Raw genomic sequence first — 20,578 nt, 5'->3', positions numbered from 1 at the left:
AGAAATGAATGAGAGGGGAATTGGAAGGACCATTAAGTTTAAATCTGTTCTGGTCCACAAAACACGTGGATAATATTCTCACAGAAGGAAACTCTACAGTGCAATTAAAATTGCTCTTGGATGAATGCAAGCATTAACAGTTAAATGCCAAGGTTTATGATCAGTATGGACTGCTTGCTAATTAGGAAACTAGTTGGAATAAAAACCTGCAGCCACTGCAGCCCTCCAGGACTGTGATTAAGGACCCCTGATTTAGAATGAGACGGGCACCGTTAGGCAGAGGTCAGCATTTGTGTGGCTGCTATTAAATCTGACCTCGGCGCAGACTGTGTAGAGTCTGCACTTTCACCCTATGTCTTCCCACTGTTCTAACGTGTGTCTGTTAGCTTAACTGACGTGGCCCCTCTCTGTTCAGAGTCACCTCTAAGATTGGGTCCAGTATTGAACAGTCACCAGCTCTCTGACAGACTGGAAACAGCAGGATGAAGATGGACAGATGGATGGAGGATTTAGAACACAGAACTTAAGCACCTTCTTCATCTACAACAGAGAAAGACTAAGCAAGAAGCAAATGACGGAGTAATTTTCTGCATCTCCCCAACACCCCTCCCAAGCACCTTCCAGAGAGAATGCAATACATTTTGACAGCAAAAACCCAAGACAAATCAGTCATCTTATTAAATAAACACAAGTCAACACAGAGTGCAAGGACCAAAGCAATACGATTCAGTCCAGTATTTGAACACCTCATCACACTTCACTCATAAAAACACAGAACGAAAGATAGTTTATTGCATTTTAGCAACTTGACAACAATGTCTCCTATACCTAAGTTACATTTCAAGTAAAATGACCTTTGCTCAGTAGATATCAAAACTGAGGCAGCGGGATTCTCAATGTGGGTTCAGCAGCTACTACACAAAGCCCATACCAAGTCTCCTAAAACCCAAATGCTGCACAAATCCAGATAGAGGTTACATTTTCCTGAGCAGCATACTCAAACGAACATCAGTCAGTCCTTTTCTGTCCATCAAATGACTTCTACAACGTGAAAATAAACACTCTGCCCTGTTCCAAGGCCCACCCAAGCAAACTTGCTCTATTTTACGAAATTCAAGTCTCCAGCTTGGGCCCCTTAGTTCATCAATGGCAATCCCTTACGTCTTTTTATTTTTAAGCAAAGTCCAGTTTCTTATTTGTCCACGAACTTCACCCCATCATGTGCCCGACTCTTTGATCCTTGTAGGCTTTGTCCACAGCATTTGTAGTGAGAACAGCAAAAAAAAAAAAAAAAAAAAATTTATTCCTGTTTGGAATGCATGAACAATAAAGAGAGGTAGAGTTTGGATTGTTGTGTACGGTGGCGGCTTCACGTCTTAAACACTTTGTTGGACAGCACCTCACTCAGAGCACAATCCATGTGTACCGATCACTGTCTGGCAGGACTTTAAGAGATGAGCCTTTAAAGAAGCATAAATAGAATAAAGAGAAACTGTGAGGTTTTTACCAAAAGCATAGCAAAGTCCAGGATGCTCAACACAAGAACACAACACTCTCAAAAAAAAATAAAATAAAAATCTTTATGCTTTATGCAGTGCAGGGTTGTAAGTAAGGCCAGGCCTTCTCTGCCAGCACTAAAGCAGGAAATGGCCGGTTCATCACAGAGCCCACTCATGCGTACACAGAAACACAGCCAGTTTAGAATCACCCAATTAGCTTTAGGGCACAGATGTCTGGGAATGTGGGAAGGAAATAAATGCCACACAAACACTGAGGGAACATGCAAACTCCACACAGGAAACAAGCAGGTATGGGATCTGAAACCAGCGTGCTAGATCCATGATGCAGCAGCACTGAACACTTCTGAATACCAGAGGTCAGATGAAAACTAAGATGCAAGCAGCAGATCAAAAACACCATCCTCTAAAACACCCCCATCATACAGACCTACCTTTGTGCAGTGCTTCATTGGTCATGCGATTGATGTACCGTGTACTGTTTTCTGGAACAAGCCATTTCATCACTGTGTTGACGCACGTTTTCCTGTATGAACTCCACACACTGCCACTAGAAGGCAATGGGAACATATTAAAATGAATAACCATAATAAAAATGGGCATTCTGGAGAACCTGCAACCATCAAATCAAAAATAAAAAACCATCCAATTCATACAAATACACAAAATAAAAATCTGCATACCTGGTCTGTCCTTTGACTTCAGTGAGATCCCCAACAGCAACTGTGACAAAAGCACCGGTGTTCAGGTCCCAGGCAACCTTCAGACTGGTGTGGTACGTATTGGGCCTGTGTGGATGCAATCGAATAAAACATTTCTCACCTTCTTCTTTTCTTCTGCGTTATGACTTGACATCATGTCAATATAAACAACATGGTTTACAGGGAACGGTGTTAAATTAATTTACCCCAAGTAAGTTAACACGAGGGTGGCACATTGGGTAGCACTGCTGCCTTGCAGTTGGTTCGCTTCCCGGGTCCTCCCTGCATGGAGTTTCCATGTTCTCCCCGTGTCTGCGTGGGTTTCCTCCCATAGTCCAAAGACATGCAGGTTAGGTGCATTGGCGATGCTAAATTATCCCTAGTGTGTGATTGGTGTGTGGGTCTGTGTGTGCCCTGCGGTGGGCTGGCACCCTGCCCGGGGTTTGTTTCCTGCCTTGCACCCTGTGTTGGCTGGGATTGGCTCCAGCAGACCCCCCGTGACCCTGTAGTTAGGATATAGCTGGTTGGATAATGGATGGAAGTTAAGATGAGGGGCTATTGTCCAAGAGTCATTTAAATTTCCTGTAAATCCAGTCCTTAACATACCTGGTCTGGCTCTCCTCTGGAGTAGGGAAAGCTAAAAGCAGCAAACCAATGTTGATCACTACCTGGTTCATTTCGGAGCAAACCTAGAAGATTTAAATAAATAAATAAATAAATAAATAAATACACAAATAAATAAATAAATAAATAAAAATCAGGCAATGTGGACAAAAAACACTTGGATGGGGCAAGCAGGTCAGAAGTTCTGCTCTTACCTCTAGAATGACAATATCATAATCACTGAAGGAGCAAAATTGTTTCGACCAGGCAGCATCATTCCTAATGACCTCATTGATGACATACTCAAAGTCTAGAGTGAGCTGCTCCACTGTGACGTACTGACCCTTTGAACAAACACATGTGCAGTATTAATAAAAGACAGCAATTCCAATTTTCCAGAATCCAAAAAAAAAAAAAAAAAATGTATCTTCCTAAAGGAAATATTTGCTTAAAAGTTCTTAAAATGTACTGGTGTGGTGTGTGGATTCCAACAAAAATTTATCAACCATATATATTTGGGTGAGAAAGAGTACAGCAATGCTCGTGTCCCACCTGAACCTTTGACTCGCCGCGAAGTGCATGTAACCTCCTTCCCCTCAGGTCAGTGACTGTAAACGGTAACAGGATTTTGTCGTCTTCATATTCTGAACACAAAACAGACATGAAAAAAAAGACGGGACAGTTTATTTGTAAATTTTGTTAAGACTCTTAAGGCTGGGGTGTCAAACTCAGATCATGGAAGGCTGCTGGTTTCCACTCCAGCTAGTTTCTCCAATTACTGTTGTTAATTGTACACACTCACTATGTTGCCTTGATTATCTTTAAGTTGCATTTTAATTCCTTCATATTTTGTTTAACCAACAACCAAACTAAGATTGCATTGCACTTGTACCTTCATTCAAAAGGATATTTACAATAAAAGGTGAACACCTGAGAAATAGTACCCATTGTGGTCCACACAGTATTTGGATGGTGATCTTGGGGGTTTCAAATCAAACCTTTGGAAAATCTTTTGAAATGACTGGTGTGACAGAATGGCAACACTTCCGTGCCATAAAACTAAAATAATGGGGTTCATTAACAGAAATGGGTGAACATGCAAGGCTGTTTGAGACCATCCCCGATTTCACTGGTCATTTGTTAGCTTATTTTGATTTGCTTTATTGTTTGACGGCCGACTAAAGGGGAAAACACACACACACACACACACACACACACAATTGAGCAAGCAAATAATAATAATTGTGGTCAGCAACACAGGAGCACTGCAGGGGACTCTGCTTTCTCCGGTCCTGTTCAGTCTATATACATCGGACTTCTAATACAACTCAGAGTCCTGCCATGTGCAAAAGTTCGCTGACGACACTGCTATTGTGGGCTGCATCAGGAGTGGGCAGGAGGAGGAGTATAGGAACCTCATCAAGGACTTTGTGAAATGGTGCGACTCAAACCACCTACACCTGAACACCAGCAAAACCAAGGAGCTGGTGGTGGATTTTAGGAGGCCCAGACCCCTCATGGACCCTGTGATCATCAGAGGTGACTTTGTGCAGAGGGTGCAGACCTATAAATACCTCGGAGTGCAGCTGGATGATAAATTAGACTAGACTGCCAATACTAATGCTCTGTGCAAGAGAGGACAGAGCTGGCTATACTTCCTTAGAAGACTGGCATCCTTCAACATCTGCAATAAGATGCTGCAGATGTTCTCTCAGATGGTTGTGGTGAGCGCTCTCTTCTACACGGTAGTGTGCTGAGGAGGCAGCATAAAGAAGGAGGACACCTCACGCCTGGATAAACTGGTGAGGAAGGCAGGCTCTATTGTAGGCACGGAGCTGGACAGTTTGACATCTGTGGTGGAGCGACGGGCGCTGAGCAGACTCCTGTCAATCATGGAGAATCCACTGCATCCACTGAACAGGATCGTCTCCAGACAGAGGAGCAGCTTCAGTGACAGACTGCTGTCACCGTCCTGCTCCACTGACAGACTGAGGAGATCGTTCCTCCCCCAAACTATTCGACTCATTCAATTCCACCCGCTAGGGTTCAGTAAACGTTAACATTATACAAAGTTATTGTCTGCTTTTACCTACATTTTTATTACTCTTTAATTTAATATTGTTTTTTGTATCAGTTTGCTGTGGTGTTTGAATTTCCCCTTGGGATTAATAAAGTATCTATATCTATCTAATGTTATCCCCTGAAGATGTACTACATTACCTTTCTTGGATACATCCTTCTTTCTGCAGTAATTCATGCGGTGAAAGACCGGACGGTGTTAACGGTTGTAGATATTCTTCGGGATATTGTAAGTTGATGTTTTCACCTTCCACACCATCACCAACTGTTTCAGCAGAGTCTATTGATACGCATTTAACCAATCTGCCATGAAACCGATCAACAATTTTCACATTAATTTGTTTGACATCGTTTCTCTGTACTAGGACTGCCCGTGTACTCATCTTTTCTGTTGATAACCCTTCGGAATGAAATTCTTCAGTAAGATTTGGACATAATACGTCTTCTTTAATTGGGAACTTAGGAAAACATTAAAATTTATAAGAGCTGAGAGCACAGGAAGTGTGTCTGTCAAAAGCATTCACACGAATGAGAGGTGAGAGGGCCGTGGGCGTGGGCCGTGAACCATAAATGGTTGAGAGGAGGGTGGGACTTGAAAAAATCTCATGGCCAAAGTTTCGTCTAGCAGATCTTGAAAATAAATCTCTTCAAAAAAGAAAAAGTTGTCTCATCCCAGGATTTTTTTTATATAAGAGAGAGAGATATACTTATTCTCAATATGCACAACAAGTATGCCACACGACTTAACCATTTGAAATTAAAATAAAGTGGGTGCTATATAACCAACACCCTATAAGCCTGGTTAATCTATACTGCAGACCCTAACAAGTCCAGCATCTATCTGATGTCAAGTATAAAGCCAAACATACAGTATGTCTGTGTGTTTATCAAGTATGCAAATCCATACTAAAAGGCATTTTTGGAACTTGGCACGGGTATGGGAATATCTGTAGTGCTACTAACAAAATTCTTTGCTTCTGCAGTCCACAAATAACTTTCTAATAATATCACTATTGCTACATATTTATAAAAGGCTAAAATTAAATCTAAAAATTCCATATTTTGGTCCCCATCTCTATATATAAATAAAATCCAACGTCTGTTTTTCACAAGAGAACTACTTAACGGATTTTGATCGGGTTTTTTCTAGAATTTGCTTGAACATTCCGGTTGATTTTGTGAATTCTCTCATCATGTTAAGTATCTCAGTTCGCTTGCAGTATGGATTTACTTGTGTGAATCCAAGAGTGATGCAGCAGGCCGAGGAGATGGGGGCGGGCCCTCCTCACTCACACACCACCCTTGGGGTGTATCTTACATCCGCTTAGCTAGCGAACGAGAGGATTGCTTAACAGATTTAGATCGGCTTTTCTAAAATTTGCTTGAACATTCCAGCTGATTTTGTGACTTTTCTCGATGCGCTAAGAATCATAGTTTGCTTGCAGGAGTGATATATTCAAGTTAATCCGAGTCAGAGCCTGCGGGCTGAGGGGACGTCAGGAGTAAGCAGCCGGGCAGGGCTCTCCTCACTGTCCTGTTTCACTTATATGCAGGCGAAGCCATAAGGGATGGCTTGTCATTAATAAAAATATTACAATACTCCACCATTATCATCTTTGCAGAGTACTACCAGTTACAGACTTTGGTTATATCAAAGTATTTAAGCACATCTTAGCAAAGCAGTTAATATTGTTTTGCTCTTTAAAAATTTAGAACTTACATTTCGATATTGTAGAGGTTTATACATTGAATAAAAAATGAAGAAATAAAATGTACTAAGATTAGTTACAGTAAATATAAAAGCCCACAAGTATATGGATGATCGTTACAGCAATGTTGGATTTCATTAAACATGTTTTTACAAATAGGAATTAGATGGGCAATCAGCAGGTTAATGGCTGACAACCAATAAAAGTTTTGCTTTGCTTACTGTTAAAAATATAAAAACAGAAAAAAAAAATTGGATTGAATTTCACACAGTAAAACCACTCACCAGTTTCTGGCTCAGCACTCCCTTGTGGTTCCATGCAATAGCGTAATTTGGTATAATTGACATAGCCTAAGTCTGTTCCCGGACCCTCTGGCTGGACTGTGACTGAAGATGAACTTTGCGATTGAGGTATGTGGCACCGAGGATCATCTTGTGCTTCACCTGGATCACTTCGCTTTCCTTCCATCTGCCGAGATGGGCCAGCCACAGGACTTGTGTCTCTCTGCTCACTTCTTTTAGACTCTGCTTTTGCTTCAAGAGTGATACACTTTTGTTCATGTGCTTTCCTAAAAATGTCTGATGCAGAATCTTTGACTTCATTTATTAACATGGCATGGTCACATGAAAGCAGGGATGAGGGGTTCTTGGCTAGATCCTCACAATGTGGCGCCGGTTTCCTTTCTGGCGAGCTGCTGGGGCTTCTGAAAGTCTTAGGTGATCCTAACTGTGGTTCTGTTCGACAGTACAAGACTTGATCACTCTCCTGTTGGTCATTTTCTACATACAAGTCAAAGGGGTAAAAAACAAAAACAGTCTCTTCAGATACACTCATAAATACACTAATCATTTCTTGAATTCTACCATATGCTTTTAAACCTTGTCTTGCTGGAATATAAAACATTTAGTAGCTGAGATTTTATAACATACTAGCGGTGTAAGCCTGTGCTGTAAAAAGCCTGGGCTCCTAGAAACTATTGAAATTGTCAGACAAAAAATTGAAATGCAGAGTTGAAGTTTTTGTTTTGCATACGTGCTCCCCCACCCCGCCTTGTCTATCAGTGGCTAAGTGAGTTTCTCTCATTTGTCTTTCCTTGGTGGTCTCACTTTGGCGACAGAGTCACCTTCTTTCAGCTTCATGCTGTAGCCTCATACTTCTTTCTTCTTCTGACTCGTTAACTTGGGGTCACCTTGCCGGCATTTTGAGCTTCATGCTGTAGCCTCACACTTCCGGACAGGACAGACACACACACACACTTCCATGCGTAAAACGTTTATATACAAGACGACCTCACTCATCTCTTAACTGAACTGTGCAAATAAATTAAAACACAAAAATGAAGCAGCTGTCTCTTACCTGCATTATGGACAGACACAGCACAGGCAACAAGTGAGTAACTGGTATTGAGAAGCACAACCTGATCTTTCTTCAGCTGGAAAGCAGGCTGGAAGGTTGGGAAAGGATAGACCACCTGATACTTTGTGTTTAGCATGAACCCATGCCGGAGGCACTGGGCACTGCTACCTAAATTGAAGGAGAAGCATAAAACAGAAATAAGGAAACCATTAGGATACACGTTGAGATATTACAATATCTGAAAAATATCGCCTGTCTATGGATCCTTAAAGGAACCAACAAGGAAAAAAGGCGGCAAAATACTACTGATGCATCAGCCAGTCAATTGCTTAGAACTGAACCTTTATTATTTTTTTTTTTAATTAATGCACAATTGGTATATACATTGATGATTTCTGAAGACTTTGTTTTAAAAATGTGAGTTAAGTTAATGTGCATGATTTACAAAGTCTGTATTATGCTACATGAACAAAGACAAAGAATTTGAAGAAAACAATGTCAGCATTGCCTCTAGTTTTAAACAGGCACCGCATTTTGCACACAAACCGATGTGGGCATCTGCATTACGAATGCTTCTATGTAAGTAAATGGAACTAGTTCTACCACCACTAGAAATTGAGAGTAGTAGGAGGAAACTCTACATTAACACTAAGAGAATTAATAAAATGTACTAGGACAATGTCCAGGCAAAGGACTGACAGCTAGGATGCTGGATCCATGAGACGCCAACACTACACACTGTGTCCACTTTGTCATCCAGCTGTAAAGTTTAGTACCACCTAGTAAGTGCTATGATCAAATAAAATATAGTTTTACGACTAAAGAAACATAAGAAATTTGACAAACGAGGAGGAGACCATTTAGTCCATCAAGCCCATTTGTTTAGCTAATGTCTAAGCTGCCCCAATACCTCATCCAGATTGTTCTTTGAAGTTGTTAAGGTTTCTGCCTCAAATAGCACATCTTGAAGCCTGATTTGACACACACGTGCTCTTTCACTTTTGGACTCCTAATTTCTACATATTAGCAGATCCCAACTGTCACAAAATTTAACTATAGAAAAATCAAGGACGCCATACTTTAAATTATTAAATGTGCAATATACTCAGCCAAGCATTGTGAATGGTGTAATACCTGAAATTTACAACACAATCTCATCAAATATATAATTAAATCTTGGCCTGAAGTGTTCTAGTGACGTGTACAAATGTATTATCTGAAATTGGCAGGCAGACTCGGATCGCTTAATAAATCTACATAAAAAAATAAAAAAAACGCATTATCTAAATAGCTAATAATTATCCTCAAAGCGCTTGTCCAAACAAATTATAAAGCTTCTTCCTAGAATTAGGTCATCCATGGGAGTCGAATTCTGGGCCTGGAGGGCCGAAATGGCTGCAGGTTTTCATTCTAACCATCTTCTTCATTAGTGACCAGTTTTTGCTACTAATTAACTTCTTTTGCCTTTGTTTTAATTAACTTGACTCAGGCCCCTTAGTTGTCTCTTTGTCCTTAATTAGCAGCCAAACAATAAGAAGACACAAAACGAGCCACCACATGACCAGGTTCCCTGTGCCCATCACACAACATCTGAAAATAAAGAAAGGTGATGGTCTCGGTAAGGCTGATCTCTCAGGTCACCAAAACATTTTGACGGTGTTCTTAAAAAAAAAAGAGAAAAATCAACGCTTTTGGAAATGTCTGCTGTGGCAGAATGAGAGCAACAAGCCATGGAATTAAATAACAGGCTTAATTAACAGCAAGAATCAGCTTCTCATTAAGAGATTGGTTGGAGTTTGAAATCCCAGTTTGGCTGCTCCTCTGTCCGCTCGTTTCACATCTCATTTCTGTTTGGCTGTCATTTAATAAAGAAAGGAATCCATATTACTAACCGAGAATGGTAAACCGGATGGCATGGACGCAGGTACACGGCGATGGGACCATGAGACGTACTGCGCAGGCACGTACAGCGCACGTCTCAAACTGCAAGCTAAGTCGCATCCACCGCACACGAAGGAGTCACGGCCCAAAAACTAAACAGCTCAACTGACGTGAATGAGAAATGAAGCAACAACGTGCCCATAGCTAACGACTAATGACACATCCACACAAAAAAGAGGATTCTGCGCTGCAGCCCACAATCAAACGGAAGAGGCTACGGAGGCCCCACAGGTCCACAAAGATGGTACAGAAGGCGCGGGAAAGTTCAAAAGGCAAAAGGAGCCTACACAGCATAGTTGAACCCAACATAGTACAGAAGGCGCAGGCGTCACCGCCATATTGTGTGTGGCACTACTGCGGAGTGAAGTTAGGAATAATGTGCTGCTTGGGATTGTACAAACCGCTGAACGCTTTACACCAAATTCAAACACAATACAGCTCAACGATACAAATACGAGCCCACCTGGATAGGATCAATGAACACAGGCGCCTACAACGTGCGTCTGAAACTGCGGAAGCAAAGCAGGCACAGGTTCAAAACAAAAGAGCTTGACTGACGGATATACAAACACGAGCCCGCCTGGATAACATCAATGAACGCAGGTGCCTACAATGCGCATCTGAAATGCCGCGGGAAAAGTGGGCACGGGTCCAAAACGAACGAGCTCAACTAATGTATTTCAGGATACCCAACGCCGGGGGTAGGCAAGCGAAGCGAGCAGGGGGCGGAGCCCCCTTGTACATTCAGAGGACTGAATCCTTAAAAGAAGGGCTAATTAAATTGAAGGGAAATGAAGTTAACATTAGCAGTGAAAACTGGTCACTGATTAGGAAAAGGGTTAGAATGAAAACCTGCAGCCACTGCAGCCCACCAGGCCTGGAGTTCCACACCCCCCATCCCCCCCCCCCGAGTAATCTAAGCTCAAAATGTTTCATGCATAATATCCCACATTTATATAAAAAGCTCATATGGATGACAAAAAGTAAAATAGAATGGAATAAGAGAATACAATGGAAAGATCTGATATGCGAAAGACCACAAGCTAATTGTAGAAAGGACCAAAGTGAAAGGAGATGTGGAATAGGTGGATATATGGGCGTACAGCAAGTGTAGTATAGGTACTGTGGTAATTCATAAGCTGCCGGAAGTTTATGCACATAATATGTAGGACCGTGAAGGTCAGTCTGCCAGCAGCAAGTGCAAACTTCGTTTGCAGAAGGGGGAAGGCATTCAGGATAGTGTAACAAGTGTAAATTTAGATATCAGCAATGGAGTTGTTTTGAAGGAAGTAGTGACGTTCTGCTACTTTGGTTACATGTTGAGGGCAGAAAGAAGTACGGACACCACTGTGATAGCGAGGTGAAAGGTGTGTGTGTGCAAAAGTTCTGGGAGATGTTCTAACTTCTGAAGGACTCTCTCCAACATTGAAGGGAAAAGTGTAGGAAAGATGTGTGAGGAGTATAATGCAGTGTGGGACCAAATTCTAGGCAGATGAAGATGGAACATGAAGCAAAGCTGGAAATAACAGAAATGAGAAGGACAAGGAAGATGTGCGGAATGTCACAGAGTGAGAGGGAGATGAATGCAGAGTTAAGAGAAAGATTTGGTGTGGAGGTAAAAGGTTTTATGCTGAGGAGGAACAGACTAAGGTGGTTTGGGCATGTGGAGAAGGCAGAGGATGATTGGGTGAAAATAGAAGTGCAGGGAGTTAGGTCAAGAGGGCCAAAGAACACTTCACCGACGGTGGCGTCACATTATATGAAAAGGAATACATCTCATCACAAAATTGTCCAGGGCTAAGTAGAGTGGAGTAAGTAACTGTAGTGGTAACCAGCTAATCTTGGTAAACATGAGAAAAGCCGTTAAACCATTGATAAGAATGATGACCACCAATTGTTTCAATACTCAGGAGGGGGTTGGGAAAACACACACACAACTATATACCACAAGACGCAGTCATGAGTCATACCAGTCACCTTAACTATAAAAATCTGTTGCAGACACTTAGCTTACCTGGACGTGCACTGGCTGCCAGCTCATTGCAGTCAGCACAGGGATGGAAAGGGGGCATTGCCACCACAGAAATATAAATATCCCGGTTATTCTCATCGCTCATCATCAGATGCATAAGCATACTGCTAGAGCTGCGTGTGCTGAAGAGGAAACACAAGGCAAATGTTATCAAGACTTGCTTTTAAATGTATGCTTTTACATTAGACTGAATATTAAATTAAGAATATGAAGACTGTAATATCACCATGACGTTACTGGCAGTAACTCCTTAGATTAAAACAGGACAACAAAATGCAGACTTGCAAGTAGACCAACTATGGCAGGTTGTACAGTTGTGGCCAAAAGTTTTGAGAATGACCCAAGTACTGCTTTTCACAAAGTTTGTTGCTTCAGTGTTTTTAGGTCTTTGTGTCAGATGTTCCTCTGGTATACTGAAGTAGAATTACACGCATTTCATAAGTTTCAAAGGCTTTTATTGACAATTACATTAAGTTTATGCACAGAGTCAATATCTGCAGTGTTGGCCCTTCTTTCTTTTTCAAGACCTCTGCAATTCGCCCTGGCAGGCTGTTAGTCAACTTCTGGGCCAAATCCGGACTGATGGCAGCCCATTCTTGCATAATCAGAATTGGTGGGTTTTTGTTTGTCCACCCGCCTCTTGACCACAAGCTCTCAATGGGATTAAAGGTCTGGGGAGTTTCCTGGCCCTGGACCCCAAATTTCAATGTTTTGTTTCCCGAGCCACTTAGTCATCACTTTGGCCTTACGGCCCGGTGCTTCATCATGTTGGTCACCAAACTATTCTTGGATGGTTAGGAGAAGTTGCTCTCGAAGGATGTTTGTTGGCCACGACTATAAGGTGGAGTTAAAATTAGCTAACAGTGGAACTAACCCTTTGAAAAGTATTACAAAAAAGGCTTCTTCTATTGGTGGCTTTAAGAAGACACAAAAATGAGTCATGGAAGGACCTTCTCTCTCAAAATTAAGATGATATTACAAAGCAGTAAGACATATGATGCTGCATCTTATTCAGATCAGATTGCAAAGAAAGAGGACGAAAAATGCAGCATCCACTCAAAGGTGGCTAAATATAAAAAAAAAAAGTCAGCAAAGGTTCAAGATGCTTACATTAAGGACAGCGCTGATGAATGAAACTCCATATTTGAAATATTTTTTGAACTGTTCCTCAGGTTTCTAATTTTAGGTAGAAAAAAGAAAAAGGGGATACTTGCCCAGCCATAGAAGGAGAGTTAAGTTTGCTCTATTTTCAGATTGTGTGCGAACAGTGTATTATACATCACCAGAATAGACTGCTCAATAAACAGTACAGTGCTGTAAAAATATTAGGGATTATTGAGTTTATTTTCCTATAAAGAAGCAAAGATTTTTTTTTTTCCAATAAAGTCTGACAGCAGTGAAATTTTCAAAAGATGGGAATCAGTTAAGCAGGTGCCTGGTAACACGCAACACAGTTAGGATCCCAAGTCAGATACATTTTGAACAATGTGAATCAACAAAGATGTATGCAGTTTTGAGTTGGATTAGACCGATTTTTCTGCACAGATTGATAAAGAGGATTTTATTGAGAGTATACTTTCATCAAATTAGATCTTCTTATATAATACGCTACTGTGGCTGTCCGTTTGTCTGTCCAGGATCACCTGTAGCTTGCAAACCATTTGACCTATCGACCGGAAATTTGGTACACATACTACATAACCTCTACTGTCCACTTTCGGGGTGATGATTGACCTCCAAGGTGAAAAGGTCAACACAGGAAGGACAAGGTCAAAAATCAAATAACCTGTAGCCTGAAATTTGGTACAAATATTCTACACTGAAACTCTGGACTACAGTTTTATATTGTTATGGTGTATAAAATCTACATCTTATTCTGTATTATATTTTGCTCAATCCTAACAAGATGAATTTAGATGTAGGGGGCATTATAATAAAAAAGGCATATCCTCTTCCCTTATACCTGACTTTTATAACAGTTGTTCATAGCTTAGTGCTAATTTGTTTACAGCCTGGGAAAGGAAGCCTGAATTGATACCTCAGGCTATTGATTACTTTATGGATGGACATCAATTGGGTTTACGACCTGGGAAATGAAGGCTGATGCAATATCAAAGAACTTTATTACCTGGGGAACAAAATTCATCCATCATATTGACAGCCAGCCAATCAGGTGCTTGAAACATTCATGTGCTGTGAAACCATGGCATGAAACTTTATAATAAATATGCCTCATTCTGAAAGAAACGTCAGCAGAAGAAGAAGAGAAACAGTGACGACGGAAGAGCGATGTCAGAGAACAAAACAAAACAAAGGCACGTGTGACCAGTTTCATCTGATCGTCAGTCAACAGCATTCTCATGAACATTGATTGCTAAATCAAACGCCGCCCTGGGACTTTCATCCTTGACATCACGGATTCCTTTCAGTAAGCTTTTTTTAAGACTATTTTATCCAGACTTTACTATCGATCTTATTTTCTATTACTTATTATTGTTCTTTAATAAATAGTAACTTGTTTATATCTTTCTATGTTTTGTCTTAATGTCTAGAGTGATTGACGTAATTAGGTAGATTTCTAAGAGCACCTGGCGTAGCTGGAGATTTTGCCATTAGCTCTGTGCTGTGGGGTTTTAAGGCTGAGAGTGAGGGTGCCACTCAATAGTTACGAACAGTATGAGAAGAAGGTATTCTTGGCTGATAAATGGCCTATAGTCAAGGATACTGAGTCTTTGTATGTTTTAATATTTTCTTGGAGACCAAAAGTAACATTTAGGTCTAAGGTCTATTTAAAACATCATATGTTGTCCGTGCCGATAATAAATAAGTCTCTTGATGTGCTTGGAGAGTGACAAGTTGTGTTATACTTAAAGCATTTGTGTGGTTTTTAAGTGCTAAAAGTTAGCCAACTGTGTGAGTCATTTGTAGGGCACTGTTGTGGTTAGGGTCTGAGTGTGTGTGAATCTATGTATGTGTGTGTTATTATTTAGGGTGCGGGAGTAGACCAATCTAATAATGAACTTGACAAAGAAAAGGGTAAATAGACGATAACACAATATTAAAAGTGAAGAGTTCCGGAATTATTACTCTTTTTATTTTATTGTAAAATCAACTCTCAGCAGGGGGCAACAGGGCGGCTGTGCGCCGTTCTCCTCCCTATCACCTTTGCCATCACTTCCCCTACCTCTTCATATCTTAAATCATTCTTGAGGCAGATTGAAGACTTAAGTGGTAGCTTAAGTGAAAAATTAAAGAAAACATACTAAGTAATTGCAACACAAACACTGACTTCATCAGTTTAAACGCAAAAAGATGCCAAAGAAAGAAGAGAAGAAGCGGGTCACTAGAGTGGAGAAAAGAAGAGCTTCTCAGGAAGCAGTAAGCGCATCAACCTCTGAACAAATGAATGGTAAACGTACAGAAAAAGGATGAAAACTAGGAATGCTCAAGTCAAGTGTATTCAATGCATGTTATCGTGCAGTGTGCCGTTACTGGTTTTCAAATAATGAAAGGTCAAGATTGCATCTGTGATTTAAAGATGCACTCTTTTCAAAGCATAGGCACATGATAGAGATAAAACTAATGCCTATAATTTTACTGCAGCTAGGAAGTACAGCAACTCATGCCTACACCATTTATACATTTGCATGACAATGGTGTTTAATCTATCAATACTGAGCTAAGACATTTAAACTGTGCTGCAGGCTATTCAAATCTGGAAAAACTGAACACTACAGCAGGTCTGGCTTTCCCAAAATAACCTTCATGATTTGTAGAAATGTCATATTTATAGTGTAGTTTGTTTGAGGGTCTTTGGGAAATTGCATAACATATTGTTGTAAGGAGACTGGTGGAAGTGAAAGTGATTTCAAGAGATCAAAAAACATTCACACAAGTCATTTTCTAACCCATTTAATCCAGATCAGGGTTGAGGGGAGTGCTTGAGCCAATAGCATCTAGCATAGGGCAGATGGAAGGAACAAACTCTGGACAGGGTGCCAGTCCATCACTGGGCAAACACACACCATGGTCAATTTAGAGTCGCCAATTCACCCAACATGCATTTCTATGGGAAGGGAAACCCATGCAGACACAGGGAGAACATGCTGCCACACAGGGAGCACCTGGGATGTGAACCCTGGTCTCCTTATTGTGAGGCAGCAGTATTTGCGATAATCTAGAGTAGACTGAATGTCATGTAGTGGACAGGCTTTTAAAAATCTAACTGGGTGAGATATGAGGACCACTACTATTTATTAGCTTAGGTTAACAAGCGTTATTGCCTGAATTGTCTCCTCATTGTGTGACTTCATTCCACCGAGTTAAATTGGTCAAAATGAAGACACTAAAATTCACAGTGGGACAACTGCTTGTTTGGTCCGAAAGCAGTCAGAAATACTAAAGGCACCGTACAAATTTGGGAAAACAGGAAACCAAGAAAACGACTCAAGCAGAGGGATGGCATGTATGGGGTAAGGCAAAGCACAAGAAAAAAAAAAGACATTGTTCTTACTGTTTTAAAGAACTGTGTGGTTATACATTCTATTTCTTGAATAATTTAGGAATTCCAGATGTTCATCTGTACATCTACTTAGTCTTTTAGGCCATGTTTTCATGTCCACTTTTTTTTTTTTTAAAAAAACAATTTTACCCTGATTACGACAGTCATTTTGGTAAACAGATATACTCAAAACACAAAGATAATGTCTGGCATTTATAAGAAGATGAAAGATCATAAACAGTCTATATATGGAAGTGAAGGTTAACACACAAATTACTGCCATTTAACAGATCTTAAACTCATGATGGAATTGCTTAACGTGCCTCTTTTACAGACGTAATTTACCTCATTTTTATTGAAATGGCACTCTGCAGCAGGCTGCCAGATGTGCGTGCAGCAAGCTGGATAACCAAAAATCCCATAGAGGAAGAATACATACATACATACATACATAAATAAATAAGGGGGAAAAAAAAAAAAAAAAAATTGACAAACGGCAGGCAAGCGGGTAGTTATTTATTACCAGAGTTGGAGCAAGACATTTATCCACAGGATGGTTTGAGGGTGCTTACGTTATTGTTGGGTAAAGTAAAAAAAAAAGTTCACAATGCAAACATTCTGTTGTGCTTCTAAATACAAGGGCAAGTCTAATCACACAGACAACTAAACAGCCCTCATTTACCTACTGTACTTTAATGCCTTATGCACTAGTGTGTCCGTCACCAGAACTATTACGTCAGATCTGCAGAAAAATCGCATTCCACCTGACTGGAGCAGGCACTTAGATGATGGAGCCACAGATGCAGCAGTTTCCACAAATACCTTTACATCAGCTTAAACAAACAGTTTTAAATACATTGGTTTACTTTAAACCAATCAAGGCAAGATTTTTACAAAATGAACCAAGCAGGAGAAGGCTGGATAACAGGACAGGTGCACTTACTTGAATCCAAAGATGATGATTTTGGAGCGATCACTGGGCCATTCGCAAACGGTCAGAAAAAGGTCGCTATAAATTTCTTCTCCTGTAAACAAGCGTACCTGCCACACCTGGACCAAACATCAAAGTCTGTGTCAGAAATGGTTATATTTTTTTTAGATTATGTTAAAGGATACAACAAAGCATTCTCTCTGTAAATGCAAAAAAAAAAAAAAAATAGAACAGCTAGGGATTAAAAATAAGTTTCATAATACCAAGAGACACCCAAGGCAGGCAATGAATTAAGCAGCAGGACGTCACAAGATTTCAGAATAGAAGTTCACCTGCTCAATTTCCTCTGCCAAAAGACTATGACCTCAGAGAAAAAATGTCCAGCGCATGACTTTTCCCTACACAGAAGTAGGATTTTAGAAGGTAAATAGTGTAGGTCAATATTTAATTAAGTGAAATGAAATTAAACAAATATAATGTGTCGCAAAACACACTTTTTGGCCTTACCTAAGAGCCCTGCACTTGGAAAGAAACAGGAAAATGGATGGATAACTAGAGTGCAGTGAAAAAGGATTTGCCTTCTTCTGTGTTCCTCTGTTTTTGCTTATTCATAAAAACCTAACTGTTTCTGATCTCCAAACAAACAAACAAACAAACTGTGTGCTATATTTTGGAACAATTTTTTTTACAAAAGACCACATTAATGTTCTTTTTACTTTATTTTTATTTAACTTGTTCATATTTTATGTATGTGGTGTACAAAAGATTGCAATGCTTATTAAATTGACAGTTAATGACATTAGTAACATTTTATTGCACCACTTCCGTTGCAGTATTTGCTTTTGTCAATGTAAAAAAAACTGTTGATCGGATTTAAACTTCTTTACATTTTATTGTGTACAGAAAATTTATGTTATATTTTAAAAATAATATTTATTTTTTAGGCATTTTTATTGAGTTGCATAACATACTGCAGGGATTCCCAAACTCGGTCCCGGGGATCCACTGTGGCTACAGGTTTTTGTTCCAACCAGATTCCTAATCAGTGACAACAACGGATAACACTGATCAAATTTAATTAGCTGGTATTCCCCCCCCCCCCCCTCTCTTATTCTACATTCAGAAAAGCATCACAGCATGATTTTTATATTTATAAGACACTAGCTGTATCCCATGGCTGCGCCCACATAGTAATGAAACAGGACAAACTTTAAAAATCAGTAGACATCGGCACTGTATCTGAGCGTGTTCAGCTCTGATGGGAGAGCGCCCCCCATGTGGGGAGAAAAGCACGTGACCGTGGTATCTCTGGCAATCAGCAGCTGCCCTCTAAAACACACAGAGCTCTGATCTCTCTCTCAAAAACTTCAAACGTTACTCCTTAACAATCTGTAGAGGATAATGTCTGTCGAACAAACGGGTACCGCTAGCTTAGCGGAAGCGAGGTGAACTCCAACACGTGGCGAGACATAGACCAACTCGAACAGAGGCTGGCGAGTGAATGAGGAAGGCCGCGCCCCCCTACTCTCGGCCCACAGCCACTCTGTTGGATTTGCATAAATACATCGGTACCGCAAGCGAATTACGGTACTTACTGTGATGACAGAAGTTGCAAAATCAACTGGAAAGTTCAAGCAAATTACAGAAAACAACCAGATTTAAATCCGTTAAGCAGTTCTCTCTAGAAAAGCGGACAGACAGACAGACATACAGACAGAACGCGCCTAGACCACAAAATTTTTTAAAACCGTTTCTTAGTGAGCACCTATGGGCCAAGGGTAACCCACATTCCAAATTTCAAGTCCAGAGTCCTCATGGTTTGGGAGATTTTGTGATGAGTGAGTCAGTGGTATTTGGCTTTTATATATATAGAGAGATTTAGAAATATTTCTATTTCTGCTATAAATTTAAATGCTTAACTCTCTTTTGTTGATCTATTTTGTTTGCTCTCTTCATTATATCTTAATAATGACAATTAAAAACTAGCAGAGCAGACTCCCAAGGAAACAACACTGAATACTCAAAGGCTGCAAGTACTTTAGCGTCAGACCCACTAATTACTAAATAATGGATTAAACAACTAGAACACCTAGAAAAGCAGAATGACAATCAAGATGAAAATATTGTTAAAAGAAAAATACATTATTCCCATATAACTGCTTAGTACATTTTAATAATATTTTTTTAACCAAACTTAGTTTTCTGATTTCTATATTGTTCCCAAAATACAGAATTTGGGAAATAACATTTCACTTAATTAGCCCAGGAGTCCACTGAAAAACAGAAGCTGGTTGGAACAAATACCTGCAGCCACAGGGGGTCCCCAGGCCCGAGTTTGGGAATCCCAGATATACAGTATTGGAAATGAAAATGGTATTGAATTTTCTTATTTATCTTAGTATTGCATCAAAGGTTGAAATTTTGATATTGTGATAACCCTCTATAAACCAGAAAACTTGGGAGGGAAAACCCTATTGAGCCTACAGTACTCGACTATACAGTCAGGTCCATAAGTACGAGGAACGCTCAAAACGTTTCTGCACTTTTCTATTTTTGTTGGAAATGGTGAAGGGTGGAGGAGTAGTTAATTGGTTATTAAAAAGCTGGTACATCTCTGGGAAAATTGCATCGCAAATGAAGGTGACCATGTAGAAAAGTGATGCCATTTGCTTTCGAAATTCTTATCAGTTAAAAAAAAGTGCGGAAACTTTTTGAACGTCCCTCGTATTTGGACAGTGACATAATTTTCATAACTTTGGTTCTTTACATCACCACAATGGATTTGAATCAAAGCAATCAAGATGCGATTGAAGTAAAGACTTTCGGCTTTAATTCAAGGGGTTTAACAAAAACACTGTATGAGCCGTTTATAAAAGACAGACATTTTTATACATGGTCCCCTCATTTTCAGGGGCTGAAAAGTATTTGGACAAACTAACATAACCATGAATACAACAATCATTTTCAATATTTGGTGGAAAATTCTCTCCAGTCAATGACTGTCTGAAGGATGAACCCATGGCATTCTCCAAGTGCTGGGATTCCCACCCTTTGCCAGGCCTTTACTGCAGCGGTCTTCAATTGCTGCTTGTTTGTTGGACTTTCTGCCATCAGTTTTGTCTTCAGTAAGTGAAATGCATGCCCAGTTGGATTGAGGTCAGTTGATTAACTTGGCCATTGAAGAATATTCCACTGCTTTGCTTTGAAA

General features: G+C 40.2%; 1 protein-coding gene across 1 annotated transcript in view; it reads right to left on the bottom strand.

Annotated features, from left to right (window-relative positions):
- Window positions 1–768: 768 nt before the first annotated feature.
- Window positions 769–20,578, bottom strand: part of dcaf15 (DDB1 and CUL4 associated factor 15) — a 34,362-nt gene continuing 14,552 nt past the window's right edge. Inside the window, exons 4-13 of the mRNA XM_028822619.2 lie at window positions 17,383–17,489; window positions 11,921–12,060; window positions 7,966–8,133; window positions 6,894–7,388; window positions 3,374–3,465; window positions 3,037–3,165; window positions 2,825–2,907; window positions 2,201–2,305; window positions 1,952–2,067; window positions 769–1,460 (exon numbers count right to left, since the gene is read on the bottom strand). Coding sequence (XP_028678452.1) covers window positions 1,405–1,460; window positions 1,952–2,067; window positions 2,201–2,305; window positions 2,825–2,907; window positions 3,037–3,165; window positions 3,374–3,465; window positions 6,894–7,388; window positions 7,966–8,133; window positions 11,921–12,060; window positions 17,383–17,489 — 1,491 coding nt within the window. The 3' untranslated portion in view covers window positions 769–1,404. The remainder of the gene's footprint in view (window positions 1,461–1,951; window positions 2,068–2,200; window positions 2,306–2,824; window positions 2,908–3,036; window positions 3,166–3,373; window positions 3,466–6,893; window positions 7,389–7,965; window positions 8,134–11,920; window positions 12,061–17,382; window positions 17,490–20,578) is intronic.

This window comes from Erpetoichthys calabaricus, chromosome 17 (genome assembly GCF_900747795.2).
Source record: "Erpetoichthys calabaricus chromosome 17, fErpCal1.3, whole genome shotgun sequence".
NCBI lineage: Eukaryota > Metazoa > Chordata > Cladistia > Polypteriformes > Polypteridae > Erpetoichthys > Erpetoichthys calabaricus.
The sequence above is the reverse complement of the archived record's forward strand: the minus strand, read 5'-3'. Positions and strand labels throughout refer to the sequence as shown.